Source organism: Takifugu flavidus, chromosome 2 (assembly GCF_003711565.1).
Source record: "Takifugu flavidus isolate HTHZ2018 chromosome 2, ASM371156v2, whole genome shotgun sequence".
Lineage (NCBI taxonomy): Eukaryota > Metazoa > Chordata > Actinopteri > Tetraodontiformes > Tetraodontidae > Takifugu > Takifugu flavidus.
The window spans coordinates 12,906,476-12,929,079 of record NC_079521.1 but is presented as its reverse complement, the minus strand read 5'-3'; the positions used below and the strand labels follow the sequence as shown (position 1 = coordinate 12,929,079).

The 22,604-nt window shown below is 41.3% G+C and overlaps 3 protein-coding genes across 5 annotated transcripts; 2 read left to right on the top strand and 1 right to left on the bottom strand.

The window, feature by feature from the left end:
- The first annotated feature begins 264 nt into the window (after nucleotides 1–264).
- Nucleotides 265–5,374, top strand: fgf7 (fibroblast growth factor 7). Its single transcript, XM_057025486.1, has 4 exons — nucleotides 265–498; nucleotides 641–1,280; nucleotides 4,257–4,363; nucleotides 4,466–5,374. The coding sequence occupies exons 2-4, from the start codon at nucleotides 989–991 to the stop codon at nucleotides 4,679–4,681; spliced, it is 615 nt and encodes a 204-aa protein (XP_056881466.1). The 5' UTR covers nucleotides 265–498; nucleotides 641–988; the 3' UTR covers nucleotides 4,682–5,374.
- Nucleotides 5,375–9,675: 4,301 nt separating this feature from the next.
- Nucleotides 9,676–12,059, top strand: dtwd1 (DTW domain containing 1). 3 transcript variants are annotated; one of them, XM_057013968.1, is made up of 5 exons: nucleotides 9,676–9,863; nucleotides 10,235–10,525; nucleotides 10,636–10,773; nucleotides 10,856–11,144; nucleotides 11,265–12,059. In XM_057013968.1, exons 2-5 carry the CDS (start codon nucleotides 10,268–10,270, stop codon nucleotides 11,489–11,491), a joined length of 912 nt encoding a protein of 303 aa, XP_056869948.1. In that variant the 5' UTR covers nucleotides 9,676–9,863; nucleotides 10,235–10,267; the 3' UTR covers nucleotides 11,492–12,059. The 3 variants fall into 3 exon arrangements, with proteins under 3 accessions (XP_056869948.1, XP_056869939.1, XP_056869958.1); XM_057013959.1 differs by having other exon boundaries at nucleotides 9,676–9,867; XM_057013978.1 differs by having other exon boundaries at nucleotides 9,685–9,751.
- Nucleotides 12,060–12,503: 444 nt separating this feature from the next.
- On the bottom strand, nucleotides 12,504–22,572 carry LOC130514385 (NAD(P) transhydrogenase, mitochondrial-like). The gene is made up of 22 exons (XM_057013916.1): nucleotides 22,166–22,572; nucleotides 21,442–21,605; nucleotides 20,612–20,841; nucleotides 20,351–20,550; nucleotides 20,190–20,277; nucleotides 20,005–20,093; nucleotides 19,728–19,915; nucleotides 19,355–19,488; nucleotides 19,065–19,256; nucleotides 18,464–18,614; nucleotides 17,953–18,114; nucleotides 17,764–17,874; nucleotides 17,518–17,663; nucleotides 17,082–17,277; nucleotides 16,083–16,316; nucleotides 15,579–15,739; nucleotides 15,157–15,336; nucleotides 14,900–15,059; nucleotides 13,583–13,664; nucleotides 13,234–13,352; nucleotides 12,931–13,046; nucleotides 12,504–12,835 (listed from the first exon to the last, which is right to left on the bottom strand). The coding sequence occupies exons 2-22, from the start codon at nucleotides 21,569–21,571 to the stop codon at nucleotides 12,689–12,691; spliced, it is 3,216 nt and encodes a 1,071-aa protein (XP_056869896.1). The 5' UTR covers nucleotides 21,572–21,605; nucleotides 22,166–22,572; the 3' UTR covers nucleotides 12,504–12,688.
- Between the last annotated feature and the right edge of the window lie 32 nt (nucleotides 22,573–22,604).

Genomic DNA, 22,604 nt, shown 5'->3' with positions numbered 1-22,604 from the left:
ACATTAAGCATTTAAGGGTGCGGTATTTCAAAGACAAGAGACAGAAAGGTGGTAGTAGGCTGTGAAAGGATTAAAATACACCCAAATGCTTTGTAAGTACTTAGGAGTGTGCAGCATTTAAAAGCTTAGAGTTGTTAGAGTTTATAGCGCCCCCTTATGTCCAAATGCTGAGTGACATCATGAAAAATGGAGAGGGTGTTTCTCAATTTCATCTTAGCCAGGGACAGCTGACTGGTTGGGCTCTAACTGCTCTCAAGTGAGGTCAGCAGGAGGCATTTATCTAAGCAGAGTGCACAGCAACACTGGAAGATGCACACAGTGAGCCAGCCTGAACCAAGGAGACATCCATGGGAGCTGACAGAAGGTCCCTGGTCGCGTACAGCTCTGCAGCATTGCTGGAAATGTGCTACAACTGAGAATTCAACTCTTCAGCTGAAGAATTTTAGAATCAAGACGCAAGCTGAGAGGCAGAACCCTTCACCATCACACAGAGCACACGTGAGTCATTAAATTATGTATTTTTAGTCTATTTTAAGATATTTTTGAGATTATATTTATGCTGAAACACAACCTCTTTTACATTTTTAACATGATTGAAAATAAATCTTTGAACATAAACCCTTTCTGCCCATTTTATCAGACTCCAGTGGCACCCTGAATAATCTTTCCTCAACTGGATTATAACATCCCTTTTTGGACTATGGTCAAAAGACAATGGAACAGACAAAGCAAACCACCCCTCAGGAGTAAAGAGAGGCATTTTCTCAGAATTCTATCTACCTTCTTCAAATTACTCTCCACCTTCAGCCAATATCAACTGGTTTGCCAACAAATCCCCCCTAACTGCTCAACGTCCCACTAGGGATCCGTGCTGGAGGAAAAGGGACCTGGAGGTCACAAGCCAGTGGTCAGTGGTTCGACTGGGCCGAGGAATAGTGCACAGATCTTCCATTTTCAGTATGATGTTCATTGATTCCCACTGCATTGTATGATAATGCACAAATGGAGGCTGACATGGAACCTTCAAAAGCTGTTCTCAGGATTGTACCTGCATGCAATTTTCCTGTTCGGCTGTCTGCGGGTGGTCTATAGTGACTGCACTCCAGAACAACTTGCCGCTATCATGAACTGCTCCAGACACGATCGGCACACCAGGAACTATGACTACATGGAGGGAGGAGATGTGCGCATAAGACAGCTGTTCAGCCGCACACAATGGTTCCTAACCATCGGAGACAACGGCAACATCAATGGGACTCAAGATCCCACCAACTGCCACAGTAAGTCTAAAAAGGACAAAATCAGCTCATTGGATCTATTCTACCTTTAACAGTAATGAGAAAAAGACTGACCTGAGTATATTGACAAGATTGCTATAGTAATTTAGCACAGAACTGTAGTCCTGTCAGGTGATAGAATGTGGGAGGTGTATTGTATGGAGTTCATATTGTAATTGCAATGTTAATGGGTCATGTGTCTCTGTGAGTGCAGCCAAGGTGACAGAGTTAAAATAATGCAGGCGGAGTTTTGGCTTGTTAAACCCCAACATTATCTAAACATAGGCTGGAGTGTGTTGAAGTAAAAGCTGTTAAAGGAGACAGGTGATGGGTGCCAGGCCCCTAAGAACAGGGGCTCACACCAGCAGATACCTAACATTTCCCCCACGAATACATCACTTCCTACAACTCACTGGAAAATAAAAAGGCAGGCAGAACTAACTTCTGTTGCAATATTGGGATTCAAAACTAAAAGGAATCGTCATTTCCTGATTCAGGTGTAATTATAGAGAGACAGGTTTGAATGTGTGGACATTTTTTAAATATCTTTGGCGAACCAAGTCCTGGAATTTACATTACAGAAGGGTTGCTGAACCTTATTATCATGTCTGCCTGTCGTGACCTGCATCTTTCAGTGACTTGTGCATGCTCTCAGGGAAATTGAAAACAAATAATACAGTATGCATAATGACACACCCATTAAAGCATTGAGAAGTAAACAGCTGCATCTGTCGCCAGCAGCGTTTGGCTCAGTGGGGAAGGTTACACAAATACATTTTAACGGTTTTGATTTGAGAACGATAGTGCAGTTTTTAGTGCTTAATGAAGACTATCTCCATTAACTAACAACATGCCATATGACAACAATCAAGCCAATTATCTCTTTAGACCTGTTTGCCCCCAAATGGTCCCCAGTTAAGAGCTGGGTGGGGAAAAAAGCTCCTTCTTTTATTGGCAGGAGCAATTGCCTACTTTCAGAGTTAGTTGGTTACTTTAAACGCTCACAATCTGAATGACTATGCTCCCAGTCCCTCTTAAAAAAGAAATTTAGAATTCCAGTGGGACAGTGGAATACAATGAAGACAGGAACAAACGTCTCCTTATTCTTATGCTACAAATACTTTTCCATTTGCAGCATAAGAATTGCAGCGTGGAACACAATCAACTAGATGTTGGAAAAATGTGTGATTCTTAATGGTTAAATACGAGCTGCAGCTGTTTCGTGGAACAAGTCACGTCAGTGCTTTGAAGTTTACTGTTGATACTGCCAGGAATGTTTGTCACAATGAGGATGTTTTAAATAGTTATCGCTTCAATTTATCTGAAAGCGTTCCCGGGTCTGGAATGTTGACTTCCGAGGCAACAATTAGAATTATGAAAGACAAAAACTGACACACAGTTTGCGGCAATTGCACCCTGAAACCACAGAAAATAATTGCCCATTGTACCGTGTCAAACATAAATAAATGTTTAAAGAACATTACAAAAGAAGAATAAGATTAAATCACTATAATGTGTTTTACACAAATGAAAATTTCAAAGTGATGTGGCTCATCGTACCTAGAATGAAATATTCAAATTCCTTAACACGGAAGGAGGAAAACTGTCTGCCATCAAAGGCTGGAATCAGTCAGGTAAACAAAAGCAGAGCTGGGGATTACCCACAAGTTATTTTACTTAGTTTGGGGTCTGACCAGAAAATGGTCTCAAATGAGTTCAAGCCAGTGAGGAAAGTCTGACAGGCTGTCCGTCTTTCCAGCCCAAATCTTAACAATATGTGCATGTCAGTGCAAATGAATCCCATCTTTCTACAGCAGACCAAACAACTTTAAGTGTAAGATGTAATATTTTGGAAATACATTTTCTGACTAAGGGACCCACGATGCTTCTTCACATCCAAAATAAAATTTCTCTGACAGGCAGCTCAGTCAAAGATGATCCGTTGCGTCTATATTCGAAGCTGATCTTTGAGAGAAGGCTTTAAGAATTCAACATTGTAACCAATTCAATAGGTCCCAGAGTTTTGATAACTGATATAGAACAGGAGACGAACGATTACATACAGGAATAATTAACACGAACACCCAGTCAAAGGACAACGGTATTAAGACAGATATTAAGTCCAAGCAGAAAAACAACATTCCAAGATTGGACCATCTGTTTATGATCAAATGCTGAAATGCAGCATGGATGGTGTCCCTCTTTAACAGAGTTCTTTCCTTTTTACTGACTTTAAATCAAAAGCATCTCTACATTGTCCTGAAGTGAAAAGTTACCTCAATGTGACCTGAACCTTGTTAGTTCTGATAGACCAATTCACTACCAGCAGATTTTTGTCTGCACTAAATAGTTTCTACTGAATAATGCTGACATTATGTTTAAATGGCAGGAAGACCTCTAATTATAGTACTGGTAATAATTATATGTAATTCTTTAAAACAATTCCCCGAGCTGGGAATGTGCTCCACCCTTTCTTCACAAATTACAAAATAAATTAATTGCAGCATCACAAGGCAAAGAATTAAGCTGTGAGTGTTCAGTGATTTGAAGGGCAGGTCTAAACCGTAGCGTGCAAAGGAGGCAGTTTTCTCAATCCCAGGAGAAAACGCCCTAATCTGTCTCCCATATGTGCTATGGCATAGGTTGTGGCTTGTGTAATGGCCACCCAGTTAATGAGACATAAATAAAGCCAGGGAGACCATAGACTGATTAACTGCCGGAAGTTTGTATGAGTTTTCTAATAAAGCTGAACATCGCGGGTTGTTTGAAGCTTTCATAAACACTGACTGTAAATCATGCCACTGTCAAAAAGCCCGATTTTTTCTTTCATCCACACACACATGCGCGCACACTCACTCACACACATGCACACAGATGATCAGAAGTGAGTTAAATCTGTGCATTTTGAATAAGTCTATCACCATGGTTACAGCAATGTTTTCATTCTGTCATGATTGTAACTGTATAAACATCTGACAGGCATTCTGGAGATCAGGACGGTGTCTGAAGGCGGCATACTGGCAATAAAAGGTGTGAAGAGTCAATATTATATCTGTATGAGCAAGGCCGGACAGCTGCAAGGCAAGGTAGTATCTCCACTGCTCCGTGTTGGTACTGTTGTAATGAATATGTGTGCAGAGTGTGTAACATGCGCTCTCTCTAGTGACCTTGATTGTTCTCTCTCACAGAGAATCTACAACGAAAATTGCAACTTCAAGGAGGTCTTCCTAGAAAACTATTTCAACGCATACTCCTCTGCAAAATGGACTAAAAATGGCAAGGAGATGTTCATAGCCTTGTCTCAGAGGGGCAGACCACTGCGGGGCAAGAAGACCAGGAGGGAGCACGTGGCGTCACATTTCATCCCCATGAAGTGCAGGGATGAGGAGCGGCAGGTGGACTGAGGGAGCAAAGGGCTGTTGAGTTAAAGAAACCTCACAAATATATGTAAACTCATTACCAACACCACACAAGCTCCATTCGTTCTGCAATGTTGAGAAAGAGTTTTTTTAAGTTAAGCGAAATCCTGGTCGGAAATATCAGAATATTCGTCTGGTAAACAAGCTTTAAAACCTCTAATGTCTAAGTTTGATTTCATTTTATTGTAAAACAACAAAAGGGTTTCTTATAACAGTAAGCTGTAATACTCACTCCAAACTTTTACCCCTCTCCAAAGACGTACAGCTGATGAGGAGAGCTGTATGATCCAGGGAAGACTGGTCCAGAGGGGAGATTTGGCTTGTCCGAGATTTGCTGAAGCAAGCTGGACTTGTGGTTTTTGATCATACAAGTGCCTGATGCAAAGGAAAAGCTGGAGAACAGCATAGGAATTCAAGTCAAATCGGAATGGGATCTGTATGATTTTGTATGTCCTGGTGTATTTGAAATGTTTGGTTAAATGTCATTGTAGGTTTGTGATGATTCTCACTATCGAGGTGTGATGTTGAAATGCTGAAGTACTCTGCTGCTGCTGAAAAGATATTTAGATTAAATATAAAGTGAACAACATGTGGAAACTCTTACTAAAAGACTGTATACAAATTTATATGCCTATTAACTGTGTTGACATGTAAATATTTTATAAAGTATTAATCAGACTAGGGGTAATCACTTTGTACTTTACACCCTGATAATGTTTTTAAACTGTAAACTACATTTTTCCCCCCACATTTCCCCCCAATATGATATACTCACCCCTTTCCTCAGGAAACATTGTTCTGTTGATGGGAAACTGAAAGGCTATCTGTAATTTAATTTAAAACATAGAAATTTAATACACTATTCATCTTTTCATTGGTGTGCAGCCATCTTAAAATCAGAATAAGGTGTGCTTTTTTTAAAAAGAAAAATTTTACAGTGAAAGTGCCAGAAATGAACGAGCATTGACTCCAGCCGGGGAGAAAAAACCATAACACAAAACAGAGTCCTTCACACTACAGTCTAACTACAGCATTCATGTTATCCCATACGTGGCCGTGCAAAAATAAAACTAAACAAAGAGCAACACGGGAATAAGATTGTGGATATCTGGAGAACAATTTTGGTAAAACATCTGTTCACACGTCACCAAGTATGCATCTGTCTCTCAGGCTAGGCTTACATATACATTTCAGGAGATAATTATGTAATCATGTTTGAAAGAGTACTACAGAGCAAACTTTAATTTTAGGTGCAATTATCAGGTTCCTTATAATTGACATGGCCATTTAAAAAATGCCCCAAACCAGCAGAACAAAGATCATTTACTCCATTACTGCAATTATAATACTTAATAATGGTTAATAAAATGCTGAAACGCAAAAGGTGCTGACATCCTACATGCTCTACCTTTCATCAGCAGCTGCTCTCTATGCCAAAAAGTCATTAATTCACATCAGACACCCTGTAAATTGCAATCTGGCAGCATTGAAAGTTATTGTTTAGAGTTAATGTTAACTTGTGTTATCCAGAAACCTGGAATTAATCATGCATATGAACTGCCCCTATTCTACATAGCTCTGGACAGAGATGAAAACATTCTGCCAATTAAGAAAGGCAGCACACCCTAAATAACTCAATATATTATATCTGAGGCTAAAACACAATTTTTAGCTGTTTCTGAAAGTGATGGCCTTAAACAATCAGTCACATTTTAAATTCTGCCATCAAAAATGTTGACAAATGCTTTTGTCTCCTATAAAAATCTATTATTTGAGCTACAATGCTGTTGGTGTCACGGTTTGGTACAATTTAGTTTTAGAATCCATAAGAAGACATTTAGATCTGCTGAAGCTGCCCTGAAGAAAATTGAATACACATGGGAAAGAAACATTTGGATAGAATTAATAATCCTGGCGATGCGAATAAAATTATTCAATCTGGTAAAAGTAAGTGGAGATGTGTTAATACAACCCCAAGTCAATCTTTTAATTTATGATTCTTTGACATGTTGCATTAATTATCCAAACTTATACTGTATTGGATGCTGTCAGTAAAAAAACACACTACAGACATGCTGGCAAAGTGCACACATAATTTGTTTTCACAATGCATATGCGTGCAGGGACACACACACGCACACACACACACACACACACACACACACACACACACACACACACACACACACACTCGCAGGCATTACCTTTAGCCTGGGTTCACATCTGGCTTGGAGAACCCTGTCAGATAAAGGCAGTCAAATTGACAGAGCCAACCCTTGAAATACGTCTGACCAAAACAACATCTGAGCAAGGTGAAGGCTTCTGCCAAGTCACGCAAAGTTAGCTTTAGCAGATAATTTGCAACATGCTCAAAATGTAAACACGTTGCAGACTCAAGGTTGTGTATTCCCAGCAGGACGAGGGGAAGACGGAGCCAAGGGGAATGGGAGAAAACTGTCACAGCCTTCAAGCTGCTTTCCCAGACAAAAGGGTGACACTGAGTGTCATTACAAATCATTATCACAGTTTAAGCCTATTAGATACAGAATCCCCCCATATGCTGTAAATTTAATGTAGACATTATTGTGTGCTGAAGTAAACAATTCAGATGCCAAATTTGTCTTCAAAAGTAAAGCCAAAAAGAGAGATGGAGCCTGCTTAGACAGAAAAAATGTGACAACGAGCTGTTGCGCTTTAATTTGTGTTAAAGCATGAAAACAGACAACTATGAACACCCATTTAACGGTCAATGACAACATCTACAGGGATGTTGCAGCATGACTCACTGTGAGGAACGCTGGAGTTAGAACAGGGGGTAACACACAGTGACAAGATGGAAAACATAAGGAAAGTGAGGATGAACAGGGTAGCCAGTCTGGTGATTCTTCTACAATGTGGAAGGGGAAATTGCATTGGGTTGGGGAACATCATACTCACCCAATACAATTCTGGGCCATGAACTTTCTACAAATATGGGATTACGCAATTTGGGGGAATTCTTTGAAGGCAAAACCCAATGTGGACTCCCCAGACCACTGGGTTGCTCTGAAGCAGTCAGAATATGGAGCAGCTTGAAGTTGCATCCCCTGGTACTGCATTACACAAACTCTCAGATCCCTAATTACACAACTGCTAAAAGCACATTAATAGCTAGAATTGTACCTAGACTTAGATCCACTTAAATCCACATTTGAGATATGGTGCTTTGGTCGACCCACCCAGTGGAAATCAAACAAACAGTTTGTAATGTGCCAGACTAAAGAAGTACCGGTCAATAAAACACTTCAAAAACCCAACTTCATACACTTTATTTTGACACAAGCCGGCTACTAACCACTCCCGACATGATATTTTTATATCCTTACTGGAAAAGGCTGACTAGAGAGCAATAACAATCAGAATGTGACTCACGCTGTGTGCACACAGATACAGATGCATCCTCTCTAATGTTCATATGCTTTTTGTTTCTGGTTCTAAATATTTGAAATGCCACATAAATAAAGTTCCTTTTTTGAGAACAAATACTTATGAGTCAGTTGGCTTTAAGAGAAAAGATTGAATTCAGTCTGATCAGAGCAGCTGGCCAAAGCAAACTGTGTAAATCAGTCATCAAAGCATATTCTATATTTATATTTTTGATAAGCATTTTGATGAAGGTTAATTTATCAACTGATAAAATTAAGCAAATAAGACATCTGTGAATGAGGATAGACACTATTGAAATACCGATTTACCAAACTATGGAAAATTAATAAGCCTTTTGTCACATCTGGGTCCATATATTCCTTTTTGCATAAAACGGCAACACACTTAAGGATTACAGATGTTTTGATCCCAATAACAAGAGAACCTTGTAACTAAAATCAAATGATGTCCAATGGCGCAATATAAAAAACATATTTAAGTGTTAACAAATTAGTCACCAGCAGATGCAGCCCTTTTAAATACAAAACTTAAATTACAATAAACAATTACAATAAAAAATGTGTCAATTCGACGTAATTTGCAGTACATGGATAGTTACTGTAGCACAAAGACATCGTGGTAATGGTTCATGATTAAGAGGGAGTGTGCATAATAATTCTTTGCAATTGCACAATTTCTGGTCTGGACTCTCGGAAAATTTGAATTGACATGATTTACAGTTCCAGGAATGAAAATACATTTTAACAATAAGCATTTCCAAAGTTGACAGCATGGATGGTTATGTTGAGAAATTAAAAGAATGCTTTTGGAAAAATGCTTTTTGCCAATGAGACCAAACAAATTTTCTTACAAATGTATTATCGTAATCATGTTCGAATGCCAATTTAAATATTTAGGAGAATTATTTTGGAATTGGTGTTTTTGTAATACCTTCCTTGAATCATTACTTGAATCATTTGATATTATTGATGCTTTATAACATGTTGGAATTAAGCAAAAAAATTAAATAATTCCATCGAGAAGATGACGGTTGACCTGAGATCCAGGTTCTGTCCACCACTTGAATGTTTTATCGTGTCAGGGATGGTGCGTTGCTATGGTTGCTGCTTTAATAATGCAGGCAGCTTGTTCCCGGCAGGAAACAAATAGTAATTTAGAAGCGACAACATAATGAAAAATAAAAATAATATATATATATATATACTGTATATATTGTTTCTATTAACTTGAATCTGAAGAGCAAATCCTTGGGAGATTACAGTAAACTCATGTAAGAATGCCTTATAATAATTTTAGTCAATGTACCGGTACTCTTGCAAACAGTGTATATTTAGCTGACTTCTGATTCGCTGGAATCTATATCACACTTCTCCAGTTATTTTACTAACAGATAGACACTCGGACAAACGCGGACTGTCACATAACCTTTGCTGGGGATATTTTTATGTTTGAAATCATTATATTGGGCGACTGACTGCTGACAGAATTCTACAGCGGGGCGGGGCCAACAGTACCATTTCCTCCTTTTGCTAGTGTGTTTCCGGCGTAGAAGAAGATATTCACGTGGCCGGAAGTTATTGGGACAACAGAAGGCAGCGTGTTTGTTTCTGTGGATCAATTCATATTAAAGTGTGGACTGATTACTGCTAAAAAAGTGATTTTTGTTGGGATTTGTGTTACGTGTCTGCTGTCATTGGAAATATCAATATTTATCACATATACTTGTAGCTTACTGAACCTGGCAAGTATGTCTGCTTGTATTTACACCAGATTCTGGTGAACTCGGGGGCGTTGTTACTAATATCTGATTAGCTTTACACCATTAGCTCTTTATTTGCAGCTTCTCTGATCGTAAAATAATGTAACCAAATTTGTTAAGGTATCAGTGTGTTCAATGCTTGAAAAGGACAGATGATATTCTGGAATTAATTTCTGCTGTTATCAGTAAGTTCTACAAGACAGGTTAAATGTACTAGTTTTAATGTGAAGAAAAAGACTGCAACGCTGATAACTATTAAGAAAAACTTGTGCGCATTTCACAATAACATACGTTAAAACTGTTTTGGTTGTTGTCTCATTATTTTAATTTCTTGTTCTGTAACTTGTATTCAGCCACGAAGAAGAGTGTCGGACGTTACCGCAACAATGGAATGCCAGAATCAGGAGCGGAACCTCGATTCAGGATGCTGTGATAAAACATCGGCCTCTACTGAGGCATCAGACATTTGTGAGGTCACTGAGCAACCTCTCCAAAGTCTGAAATTGGCTTCACATGCAGTCTTGGAGGAAGCACAACAGAGAGGCAGGTTGAAGTGCTCTAAATGTGGAGGGTCAAGAAAGTTCTTCTGCTACACATGCTGCTCATTAGTGGGTGTCACTCGGGAAGAAATTCCTTTAATCAAGGTTTGTATGAAATGATTAATGATTGTTAAATTTCAACTTTGTTGGTGGTATGTTGATTTTGCAAAAAGGGAGAATAAATGTGTTGCTTTTGTGTTTAATGTTGCACTCAGCTTCCTGTAAAGATAGACATCATCAAGCATCCAAATGAAACTGATGGGAAAAGCACTGCAATTCATGCCAAGATCCTTGCCCCCAATGATGTCACTATATACACTTACCCCTGCATTCCTGACTTTGAAAAGGACAAAGTTAGTTTGCAAAACATTTTATTCTGTTCTGACCTTGTCCTGTTGGTGCCCGTCTGAATGTATGTCTCCCTGTTATTTCCAGGTTGTAATGGTATTCCCTGGACCACAGGCTGTGTCTGTTCAAGACATGATACAGTGTTTGCATGACCAGAGTAACAGTAGGTTGCATCACACTTCTTACGAACCTATGAAAAAGCGACTGAAATGTGACGACCTTGGAGGCTCCACGTGTACAGAGGAGTCTTTCCAGACAGGCTCCTCAGATACGACAAAGGGCAGTGAGCCAAGGCAGCGCCTCCTACAGAGGGTGGTCTTTATTGACAGTACATGGAACCAGACCAACAAGATTAGCACAGATGAGCGTTTGCAAGGTAATCAGAAACTTTGTACTTGTTTATTTTTCAAATCTCTTTCAGACAAACATACATCATGCGTTGTATTAAGACCACACTGCTTTCTGACATGCTTTCGGATTTGTGTTTTTCTTCTAGATTTGCTGCAAGTAGAGCTGAAGATGAGAAAAACTTGTTTTTGGCGCCATCAGAAGGGAAAACCGGACTCCTACCTGGCTACTATTGAGGCTATTTATTATTTCCTTAGAGATTACCACAAGTATTGCCTTGGTCAAGAGTATGATGGAGAATATGATAATCTTCTGTTCTTTTACTCCTTCCTGCACTCAGTTGTTAACAAAGCTAAGACTGAGAGAAAAACGTGAGCTACACAAACTTGAGTCCATGGTTTGGAGTCAGACTGGGACACGACAAGCTAATACGCCGCCAATACTCTTCTGATAGTCAATAAGCAGCGGTTGTCAAGTGGTGTTGGTGTTATTTGTACTGTCTAATTTTGAAAAATTGTAAGAAAGGTGGCAACAGGTGGCCTTGCTATGACTGATCTGTGGAGGGTGTATTCCTGCCTCTCACCCAGTGACCACTGTGATAGGCTCCAGCATCACCAGTGTTTCAAGATCAACTACAGATAGATGGATCCAGAAAATAGACTTATTGTTTAATCATACATATTTATTCTGTATTCAATCATATACAGAGGGTAATTGCTTCACATTGAGTGAGAAGAAATATTTGGCTTTTTTTGGAATTTCATTTTATAGGTTAATATAATTAAGATTACTTCAAAAAATGAATTTTGAAATAAAGATAAATCTCATTCAAACACGAGCCCTTAGAAAATACATGAAATGTGACTGTGATGAAACTAAAACAAGGAAATGTTATGTATTACAGTATTTAATTAAAGTCTGGTTGTGTTTTACTGTCAAACCATTTAAGTTTGACTGTCTCACTAATGCAAACTCAAGTGAAAAAGTTTAATGGCTATAACTTTTTAATCGGCAAATCAAAAGCAGAAGTGTTTGACAGCTGCTGGTATTTGAAATGAAATCGTCAGTTCACCATGTGATCGAATCAAGTTCAAGCACACCTATGCAACAGGTGTGGGTGGCTCAGCCTTTAGATCTTCACAAGCACATTCATCTTTCCCGATTTGATCTTGCCAGATTTTCCACAGATCACAGAGCTACGCAGAAAAGATTTATGAGGTGACATCAGACATGTTTGCTGAACTGCCAGCAAATGGCTCATGTCTGTATAACATTAAACTCAATATTGACAAAGCACTTTATAAGAATTTGCTTCTAATCCAAAGTTTTTATCCAGATGCCTCCTTATCCTGAAAGACCTGATTTAAATAAACAAGTCACTCCCAGATTTGATAAATTTAAATACTTTTATTTACAAATGAGTACAGGTTTGAGTGATTAGAGTCTTGTTTTCCATACAAGAAAAAAGTGTGCATATTTTCTAATAGTTTTGCATCTGTTGCACATCATGAAAGACTGGAAATTCATGATAACCTAATTAACTTCAATTGTCCACGATGCCAACAAGGGTTCTCAGTAGAAAGCCTCCCTGATCTTTGCTTGTAAGCTGTCGCATGTTTTCTTGGCATCTCCCAGCAGCATAGATGTGTTGGGCTTGTAGAAAATGGGGTTATCCACTGCAGCATAGCCCACACCCAAGGTACGCTTCATCACAATCACCTGGATTAAATAATTTAAAAGAAACAAAACAAAGATGTGGTGAGCTCATGGTTGTTTGCACAGCAGTATTGCGAGTATTAGTTCAACCATCTGACCTGTTTGGACTTCCACACCTCCAGCACCGGCATTCCAGCAATTATGGAGTTGGGATCTTCTTGTGCTGCGGAATTTACCGTGTCATTGGCACCAATGACCAGGGTTAAATCCGTTTCTGTGGGTCAGACAGTTACATGCAAAGTGGATGATTTAAAAAAATAAATATAAATGTACAGCTCAGATCCTCAGTAAACGTTCCAACTGCTCATATTAGGTTCCATAATTCCTTCTCCTCACAGACAGAACCATGTGTTCCACATTGTGGGTGTGTTGCCCCACAATGTTTTGTGAACAAAGTTTACCAGGGAAGTCTTCATTGATCTCATCCATCTCCAGGACGACGTCATAAGGAACGCCAGCTTCAGCCAAGAGAACATTCAGTTGGCCCGGCATACGACCAGCAACCGGGTGGATTCCAAACCTATCAGCGATGGAAGAATTATATCAGTGGTCATCAAATTGGTTTACATTAGAAGCCACCAACTCAATGACACCATATGTATTATAATTAGACTTTAAAGGGGACCATAGAAATGTTTGGATTCATATTAAAATAACCTGCTAACTACAGCACATTTAAATGAATTTGTAAAATTCAAGAGTTCCTTTAATTGTTAATATAAGCACAGGCAGAGTATAAGAGACAGTTACCTGACAGTTTTCCCCTGTTCCCTCAGCATCTTCACCATGTCTGCGATGGGGTATTGTGCTTTAGCTGCACAAAGACCCCAGCCTAAATACAAGAGAACATACAGAGTATCAACTAATTAATGGCATAGAAACACATTGGAGGAGGACATCTGCCATTACTCACAAAATCAAAGTCATACCAAGGTTTAAAAGCATGTGAAAATTAAATTTCTGATATTAATAACTCAAAATTACTCCCTTTAAGGATGTTATCTGTTTTTTGCTTATCCTTAGTAAATCTACAAATATTCTTATGATGCTTTTGTAGATCGGCACGTTTGACAAATTTTAAATAAAAGCTCAGAGTCATCAGGGATTAAAGAACATTTCATCCATTTTTCATTTGTCCTTTTCTTCTGTCTTTTAAACAAAACTACTCTTGGCAGTAAATCGCTGATCCAAGAGACATTTTTTCCTGAGGAAATCTTTTACACGTGGGATGTATTTGGATCTTCTATGTGGAAAAAAAATCTCCTTTCCCCGATGTGAGTGCAACCAATTCTAAATTCTTTGCCCCAGTGGTCATAGACCTTAGAAACTTCAACCCCCCTACACACCTTTAGTCCAATCACCAATAACCTGTATGGTTTCATTTCCTAGACAGCTCGAGTGTTCAGTTCCCTCACTGCTGTGTTGTTGACTGCGTGTTGAGAAGTCCCGAGTCTGGATTTAATAACTCCTGAGGCTTTTCAGTGTTTCTGTAATGAAGCCCGCGTGTCGGGCCACACAGGAAGTTGGATGGCGCAGGCTTGGCTGTGACAGCACAGACTGTACTACTGTCTGTCATTATTGTCAGAGTGCTATGCTGTATGATGTAAAGTCCCAAGGGGGCACATTTCCAGGTGGTGAAACAATCAGCATCACAGCTATTCTTGCATTGAAACCATTCCAAAGCAAATCAAACCATGAGTGGTTCCTCTTCTCTAACCAAATAACAACCACCCAGCAGGGACAAATTTGACTAAATCTTTTTTCCATCCAATTAGATGTTTGATTTACATGTTACCAGATGTGTTGGTTCAGTCTGCTGAAGCTAATCAGCTGAGAACATTCTGATCCACTTTAGTGAATGATGACAAATCTGCCTTGTCTCTTGCTCCACTGAAAGCAAAAGGCTTATTTCTAAGACCTTTCACACTCAAGTTCTCTTTAGGGCGTCTAAATTGTCACAACGGTAGACCTATTGTTGGGGAAAAATAGGTTTGACCTTGGGCCAAATCTCACCTTTAGCATCCCACCAATATGATGCATTTGTAAAGCATTTGTGAGCAAACCAACCTGGTGTGATGATGATGCTGTTGGCTTCCTTGATTATGTCAATGGTCTGGTCAACATTGACCTCGGTGTGAGTGCCGACTATCTCCATGGGCTTACCGCCCGCCGTGGAGGTGGTGCCGTAACCACCCAGGATCACATTGGGCAGCGAGCGGTTCATGGCCTTGAAAATGGAGAAAAGCAATATTAAAGGCTGTAATCTGGCATGAATGTTCAAAGATTTTCAGTTTACAGGATTCCCCCCGTTTATGTGTACTCACCACACACATGATGTAGGAGAGGATGGCACCAGAAGAGCCAATCAGTGCTCCAACAATTGTCAACAGGTTGTTTTCCAGCAAGAAGCCCTCAGCACACAGAGCCCACCCAGAGTAGCTGTTCAGCACAGTAATGACCACAGGCATGTCAGCGCCGCCGATGGCTGCCGTCAGGGTTACACCCTAAGTGGAGGTGGGAGAAATGTTAAAATTACAGTTCAGCATCCTTAACAAAAAAAAAAACACACTAGAGCCAAAAATGTCCATCAAAACCAACCACTTTGTGTTAGTAATGACATTCAAATTCAGCTTTACAACAAATTGATAAAGCCACTTCCCTCTCCTGTAAAGAGATTTCTAAGTTATTTTATAACTTACATAAACATCACTGTTAAAATTGCTCCGAGCTGAGTAAATCTTCTCACCATGACAGTTGAAAGGCCAGATACACCCACGAGACACCCCATCCCAGTAGTGTAGCTGGAACTGAGCATAAAGGGCACCAGGCCTCCCATTGATGCAGCCATCAGACCAGCGTTCATTGCATGTCTTCCCGGCAACAACAGCGGGGCAGAGTTCAAGACACCTACAGTCAAAATAAAGAGTCATTTTTTGCCATTCCTTTATGAGGCTAAATGGAAACACTCTAAAACCATAAAACAGAAATGTAGCCGTTTAGCAATGGTGTACACTCTGGAACGTAGGAGGCCTGCAATCAGCTGGATGGGGGTACTTTCCCACCCACAAATCAGCTATACCCATAACAAATTACAAGAAATGTTCTATCGTTCCCTTCTCAAACACTCACACTAGTGAAAAATAATGAGTGCTGACATGTGCCTGCAGAATTTCCAAGTCCAGTCCTGGATTTGATGGAGGATCCTCATGTGCTCTGGCATAAACTCACACAACAAATAAAAACCATTTACCTTGCAGCTTGCCATAGGCTACCAGTGAGCCGCTGAAAGTGACGCCTCCGATGTAGGTGCCCAGATAGGCCACAGTCTTCAGCACACCGGCGGCTGGGTGGGTGTCAAGATGGGGGAACTCGATCATGTACTCAGCGACACAGGTGAGGACGGCCGCCAGACCCACAAGACTGTGGAAGGCTGCCACCAGCTGTGGCAAGTCGGAGATTTCAATACGCTTAGCAATGGTGAGACCTGCAGGAGATTGAGGTATTAAAAGCAAAAGGGAGACCAGCCTGGGGTAAGCATAAAAGACTCCAGCAGAACATCGTGAGTTACCTCACCACATCTGGCTGGAGAAAAGCATTGGTGTCAAACACAGTTTAAGTGCAAATATGTTAACATAATGCGTCATTTTCAGTAATATTACTCCTAACAAACAACTTCCGAGCTGAGCTCACCAAATGACAAGTTTGAATTAAAGTGTGTTTTCTTGAAATCATGCAACGGCTAAATCAACACTAAAACCCTGGTGCTCTGCTGTCGGTTTGTGTTTTACTCATTTGTCATCTTGATCTCTTATATTACAATTAACATGTACAACATTCATATGTGATGACGACATCCGCTCGACTTTATATGTCAACAAGATGATCGATGTTATGTTACAAATTAGCAAAGAATTCACACTGCTCAAAGACCGGGGGCAGAGCGTGCAGCGTTAGCATGTAACTCCTTCATGGTGGTCTTGTAACTTCAAAACAAGCTTGGGAACTTCAAAAGTACGCATGTGAGGAGCTTTATTAATTTTCATTTCTTTTAAGTGGAGGATGAAAGCAGCAATATGTCATACGTTTTTGGTTCTCCTGGCCATTATACAGTGCAAAGTTATTCAAAAGAGGTTTCACAAAGTGAAAGAGAGTCCTGTGACTGGTATCGTCCTTTTATAAAAAGGAAAATGTGCATTTTCAGCCCTGCATGTAATCACAAGATTTGGATGCTGAGCAAGTAATCACTTACCCAGGGTTCCCCCTGTAGCCATGGCCAGAGACATCTGGGACAGAAGCTCTGGTGAGGGTTTGAGGGCACCCAGAGTGGCAGCAATGCCCCCAGCCACCCCCATCATGCCAAGGGAATTCCCCAAGCGGCTGGTACCCTGCGCAGACAGGCCTGCCAGGGCCCCGACACAGCACAGGCCAGAGCCCAAGTACATCATCTGAGGTGAGAAATGACAGTACAGACTTCTTTGTATTCATTTATATATTACAAAACCATTTAAAACACATCGTAATTCTACAACAGTAATTAAGAATCTCCACATGATCAACCATTTGGGTAAGTGTGAAGGTCTAGTGCCGCCTAGTGGCATCACTGATATCACCATGAGACTAAAACGTCCTCCTGCGTCATTAATCCTAATAACAAGCTTCTTGGTGTTGATTTTGCATCATCTCACCTGCTCAATATTGTATCCTGCAGCAACTGAGGCTCCGTATCCACCTACAAATGCAGCCCCAGGCAGTGCATACAGGTAGTTGTACTCAGGGGGGTCAGTGGGACGCTTGAACATGTCCAACATCCTCTGGGTGATCAGGAAACCACCTGTGTACAAAAACAATGCATTCATAAGCTTTAAAATAAAAAAGAAGAAATGTGTTCAATGTGGTTCGGCAATTCTAGTGGTAAACGATGAAACTCAAACCTGCTATATTAATGGAGGAAACAAAGGCGGCGGTGAGAGCGAGGCCCTGAGGGAGACTGGAGGGTGTTAGACCCCCACCCATCAGGGCCAGACCTCCAACTGCAGTCAGACCTGATGGAGAAAACACCAAGATTAAAAAGCACCGTCACAGAAATGGTGGTGGGGGGTATTAAACATCGGAGGCCTGACCTGAGATGGCGTTTGTGACAGACATGAGGGGAGAGTGCAGAGCGGGGGTCACACCCCACACGGTGTGATATCCCACAATCCCAGCAAGGCCAAAGGTTGTGACCATCTGAGTGAACGCTGCGTTGGGAGAGATAATGCCCAGAGCCAGACAGGTGGAAACTCCTGCGGAGACAGAGCAGCGTGAATCTTTCCTATGATGGAAAAGCTGTGCACATTGTTTGTTAGTCTCCAATGAAGAAATGGAATACTTTGTGGAACCAAACACGTCTGTGTATTTTTACAACAGGTTATGCAAGCACGGTGATTCATAGTTTCTTTTCAGAGAACCATCCATCTCCAGCCAGGTACACCATCAAGATGTGGTCATGCCAGCACTCTGAATCATCACCCATAAATTTCTTGATTAATCTGCCCTTTACTTGGTTTCACTTCGTTTTCCCGCAAACCTAAGGAGAACCTGAACACTTTATAATGTTCCTCTGTTTTCAAATAACTGGAGATTTTGCCTGACCTGCAGTGTAGACGCTAGCAGAGGTCATGGTACGATTAAATGGAGAGACCTCAGCAGCTTTCTCTGCCTCCATCTCCGCGACTGTTTTCTGTTTCACTGGGGCTGGGGGGGCCGTTTTGGGGAGCGGGGAAGGGAACATGTTTTTGCCTTCCTGGACACATCAGAAACCACAGAAAGCAAATGTGAGAAGACAGATGGGAAACACACATCAAGCCTTTGAAACTTCAAACACCCCCAATTCCGTTCAGCTGAGATCTCCCACAGTGGAAGACTGAAGATGCAGACCGCATCAGAGATGGGGCTGAGCAGCCCAATAGCAATCACCAGGCTATTACTGCTTCTTTTGAAATAAATTGTCCGAACAATGCTTCATTTTTGGGAAAAAAAAGGGGAAGGGTAAACCATTGTGTCCTGTTGAGGTTGCATGCTTTTCCTCCCATTAAAAGTGTCTCAACTTCATAATTACAGGAAAAGCAGATTCAGAATGACAAAATTCTTGAGCCAATCTCAGCTGGCTCATGTTAGATTCACTCATTTCCTGCAGAATTATATCATTACAGCTCACAAAGTGAGAGACAGGACAACAAACTAAATAAGGCACCTTCATCACCACAGTCCCGCGGATGACGTGGTCAATTGTTCCATAGTCAAATTCATCTTTGGCCTCGTAGTGGAAGTATTCCTTGCTGGGGCTAATGGCCTTCAGCAGTTTCAGGATGTTATTTGAATACAAGGTGCTGGCCTGGGTGGCCATGCGGCTGGGCAGGTCTGTGTAACCAACGTGCGTCACCCCCTAAGTATTAGAAAAAGGATGTGTGACATCAGGTTTTTCTAGAATTCATTAATCTTTTGTTTAAACAAATACATCAGCTGGCCAAGTAGAAATCTCACCTTGTGAACATGCAGTTCCCCCGGCTTGGTGGTCTCAATATTGCCCCCTGCCTCTGCAGCCAGGTCCACAACCACAGAACCTTCCTTCATGGACTCTACAAACTCTCTCTTGATCAGAGTAGGAGCCTTCTTCCCTGGAAGCAGAAAATCCAGGCAAAGTGGAGATATATCAGATGTTCACAATAAACTATCGAATCCTTATCCGTCTAGCACCGCTAGAGGGCAGAAAACGACCAAAATGAATCCTGCTTCAAGCTTTATTCTACCACAAGTATAATTGTGCTTCCGCTGTATCTTTATGGTGGAGTTTTTCTAGGCTATGTTTAAATACCCACTCCCTATGATAAAATACTTTTTCAGACATGTCACTGACCTGGAATCAGTGCAGTGCTGATGATGATGTCTACTTCTTTGCACTGCTTGGCAAAAAGTTCCATCTCAGCCTCAATGAACTCCTTCGACATCTCTTTGGCGTAACCTCCGACCCCCTCTCCAGACTCTTTGATGTCAACTTCTAATGGCTCTGCCCCAAATGACTTGAACTGCTCCAGAGCTGCTGGTCTGTCGGTCAGAAGAGCCAAGTTACGATTGAATTAACACAGCATTATCATTACAGGGTGGAAGATGATCTTCCCTGCTTTATTTGATACCTGGTGTCAAAACCCCTGACTATGGCTCCCATTGACTTGGCTGCCCCTGCTGCTGCCAAACCTGCCACTCCGCCTCCGATAACCAGCACCTAGGTACAACCATTAATATCTCTATGAAATGTTGTGCAAGAAGGAGGCTTCACCATTATTCAAAAGTGAATAACATGCAACAGCATGTTGGTTACCTTTGCTGGTGGGACTTTTCCTGCTGCAGTAATTTGACCAGTGAAAAATCTGCCAAAGTTGTTAGCTGCCAGAACCACAGCCTTGTACCTATAGTGCAAAAATTCAGTTCATCAAAACTTATTTCACCCCCTGTTTTTCAACATATTTACATTTTCTGTACCCAGCAATGTTAGCCATGGAGCTAAGGGCATCATAACCCTGTGCAATGGTCACTCTGGGCACCTGGTCCATGGCCAGCACAGTGCTCTGCCTCTCTGACAACTTCTGCATCAGCTGCGAGTTCTGCGCTGGGTAGACAAAGCTCACCAGGGTGGATTTAGGCTTCAGGAAGTCCACTTCACTCAGACTTGGAGCTCGAACCTTCAAGGACGACAGATGTTTCAGAAGAAAATCAAACTCGTTAGACGAGATGCGTACCAACCTTGAGGACCAGGTCTGAGCCAAAGGCTCCCTTGACGTCAGTAATTGTGGCTCCGGCGTTTTTGTACTGCTGATCAGAGAACTTTGACTCCTCTCCAGCTCCGCTCTCCACCTGTACCCGGAAGCCCTGCTTGACCAGCGCCTCCACGCCAGCAGGAGACAGGGCCACACGGCGCTCATTCTGTAGAGTCTCCTTTGGAACACCGACCACTAGGTCCTTATAGAGCACACCTGAACACAGAAAACAAAAAGTTTAATACTTTTAATGACAGATGAAAGTTTAATACAAAAAACTGAAAAAAAAAAAAAAAAACAAGAACAGAGTGGGTGTAATGTGTGGGCAGCTGAGACCATGCAGCTCAGCCCAGTATTTGGTTACACTTCCTCTCCATACAAGGTGCAGTGACTTCGCCACCATGGAGGCAGGTGATTGGCTCTGAGCCAGTGCTCAGCTCTACAGGCCTGTGCTCCACAGAGACACACCGAGATCCAACATAAAGACTCACACTCCCTAACAAAACTTTTCGAACATTCTAAAGCATGCCACACTCGAAGCTTTGGGGGTCTACAAACAAACGTGTCCATAAAATTCCGACTGCCGTTGAAAATGTATATGTCACCTTTAACTGACCTCTCACATGTTAGCAGCTCCAACAGCTTAACGAGCCCTGACAGTGTGGGCAACTATAGCTATCACCATTTTATAAACGGCTCTTTAAACTGCTGCCAAATAGTTGACAACTTGTCCGTGATCATTGTCCACAAACGGAAACAAAAAGAAAACCCAGACTAGTAAAAAGGTCATAACCCAAAACAAAAAAAAACTTCTACCTTTGGATATTTGTTGGTCCCATAATGCGGAGAAAGTCCTAAAATGCCTCCTTTCGTGTATCTTTTGCTGGATCCTTCGCTGGAACAAAATGTCAGAAGTGCTGCAGAGGCAGCGCAGGAGGATCGACATGGCCACAGAATGTCTGCCCCAAGACTCTCGAGCTCTTCAACATAAACACAAAACAATAGCACGTAAGTAATCCTTGTTACGCCGTCAAACACCAAAGCACATGATAATCCTCTTCCAAGTAATGTCCTGCTGGGTCCCAACAGGCACACTCAGGTTGTGCCTGCTGCAAGGCCTTCAGACAGCAGTGAGAGTTTTGCTCTGAATGATCTCCCCCCCCCACACACACACACACACTCACACACACACAAGATTACACACTCAAGACTTGTGGCCAGATCTGGAATTATGACGGCTGCAGGGGGAGAAACTGTGCCAGGTCTGGCCCATTTGTTAACGTGAGCAGGAGCACAAGGAAAAGGACAGAGAAGTGTTGAAAAATGTGGCGTCTTTACAAAATAATCTGTAAGCAGACACAATGCATAAATAGCATTATTCACTCATACTTATTTACTTCTGATCCTATATTTCCTTAAATCGTTCCATTAAAATAGCTCGGTTAACGTGTGTCCTTCAGCTTCCACCTCTCTGTCGAACTCAATCATATCTTGCAAAATTAGTTTTTATTGTGCATTCGTCTTTATTCCCCAGACTTGCCTTCCAGGTTTCCAGAAAGAGCAGGTTCAAGTTCGGTCAGCAGCAGGGTCACCTGTGAGACGTCCTACCCAAAATCCAGTCGTCTGCTCCCAGGAACAGACAGACGACCTTCCGCAGTGTGGCTATCACTGCTGAACACTTTATGTATAAATAGCAAGTGTGTCATGTGACCAGAAGCCATAACCACCGCTGAAGCAGATCAACTCTCCGCAGCCACTAATTGGGACTCAGACAGGCGACGTGGATATAGACGAGATGGATTAACATGACTTACAAATCATCATTTTTAGTTGATACGGAAAACTTGTCATTCAACATTTTTGTGGGGCTACAAAACATATGATTAAACCTATGCAATATTGGCAACATATAATTTAGGTGGAAGAACAAGTTTTTCGTTTGCTTTACTTTCTTTTATGTACGCGACGTACGTACGATG

What these genes read in the sequence shown, in the direction of transcription:
- fgf7 (XM_057025486.1), top strand. Translation starts at nt 989, where the DNA reads ATGATAATGCACAAATGGAGGCTGACATGGAACCTTCAAAAGCTGTTC. An exon ending in AGATCCCACCAACTGCCACA is followed by an intron (nt 1,281 to 4,256) that starts GTAAGTCTAAAA and finishes AACATCTGACAG; the next exon opens with GCATTCTGGAGATCAGGACG. An exon ending in CCGGACAGCTGCAAGGCAAG is followed by an intron (nt 4,364 to 4,465) that starts GTAGTATCTCCA and finishes TCTCTCTCACAG; the next exon opens with AGAATCTACAACGAAAATTG.
- dtwd1 (XM_057013968.1), top strand. Translation starts at nt 10,268, where the DNA reads ATGGAATGCCAGAATCAGGAGCGGAACCTCGATTCAGGATGCTGTGAT. An exon ending in CTGACTTTGAAAAGGACAAA is followed by an intron (nt 10,774 to 10,855) that starts GTTAGTTTGCAA and finishes TGTTATTTCCAG; the next exon opens with GTTGTAATGGTATTCCCTGG. An exon ending in CACAGATGAGCGTTTGCAAG is followed by an intron (nt 11,145 to 11,264) that starts GTAATCAGAAAC and finishes TTTTTCTTCTAG; the next exon opens with ATTTGCTGCAAGTAGAGCTG.
- LOC130514385 (XM_057013916.1), bottom strand. Translation starts at nt 21,571, where the DNA reads ATGTCGATCCTCCTGCGCTGCCTCTGCAGCACTTCTGACATTTTGTTC. An exon ending in GCGGGACTGTGGTGATGAAG is followed by an intron (nt 18,615 to 19,064) that starts GTGCCTTATTTA and finishes TGATGTGTCCAG; the next exon opens with GAAGGCAAAAACATGTTCCC. An exon ending in CTGGCCTTTCAACTGTCATG is followed by an intron (nt 15,337 to 15,578) that starts GTGAGAAGATTT and finishes ACCTCCACTTAG; the next exon opens with GGTGTAACCCTGACGGCAGC.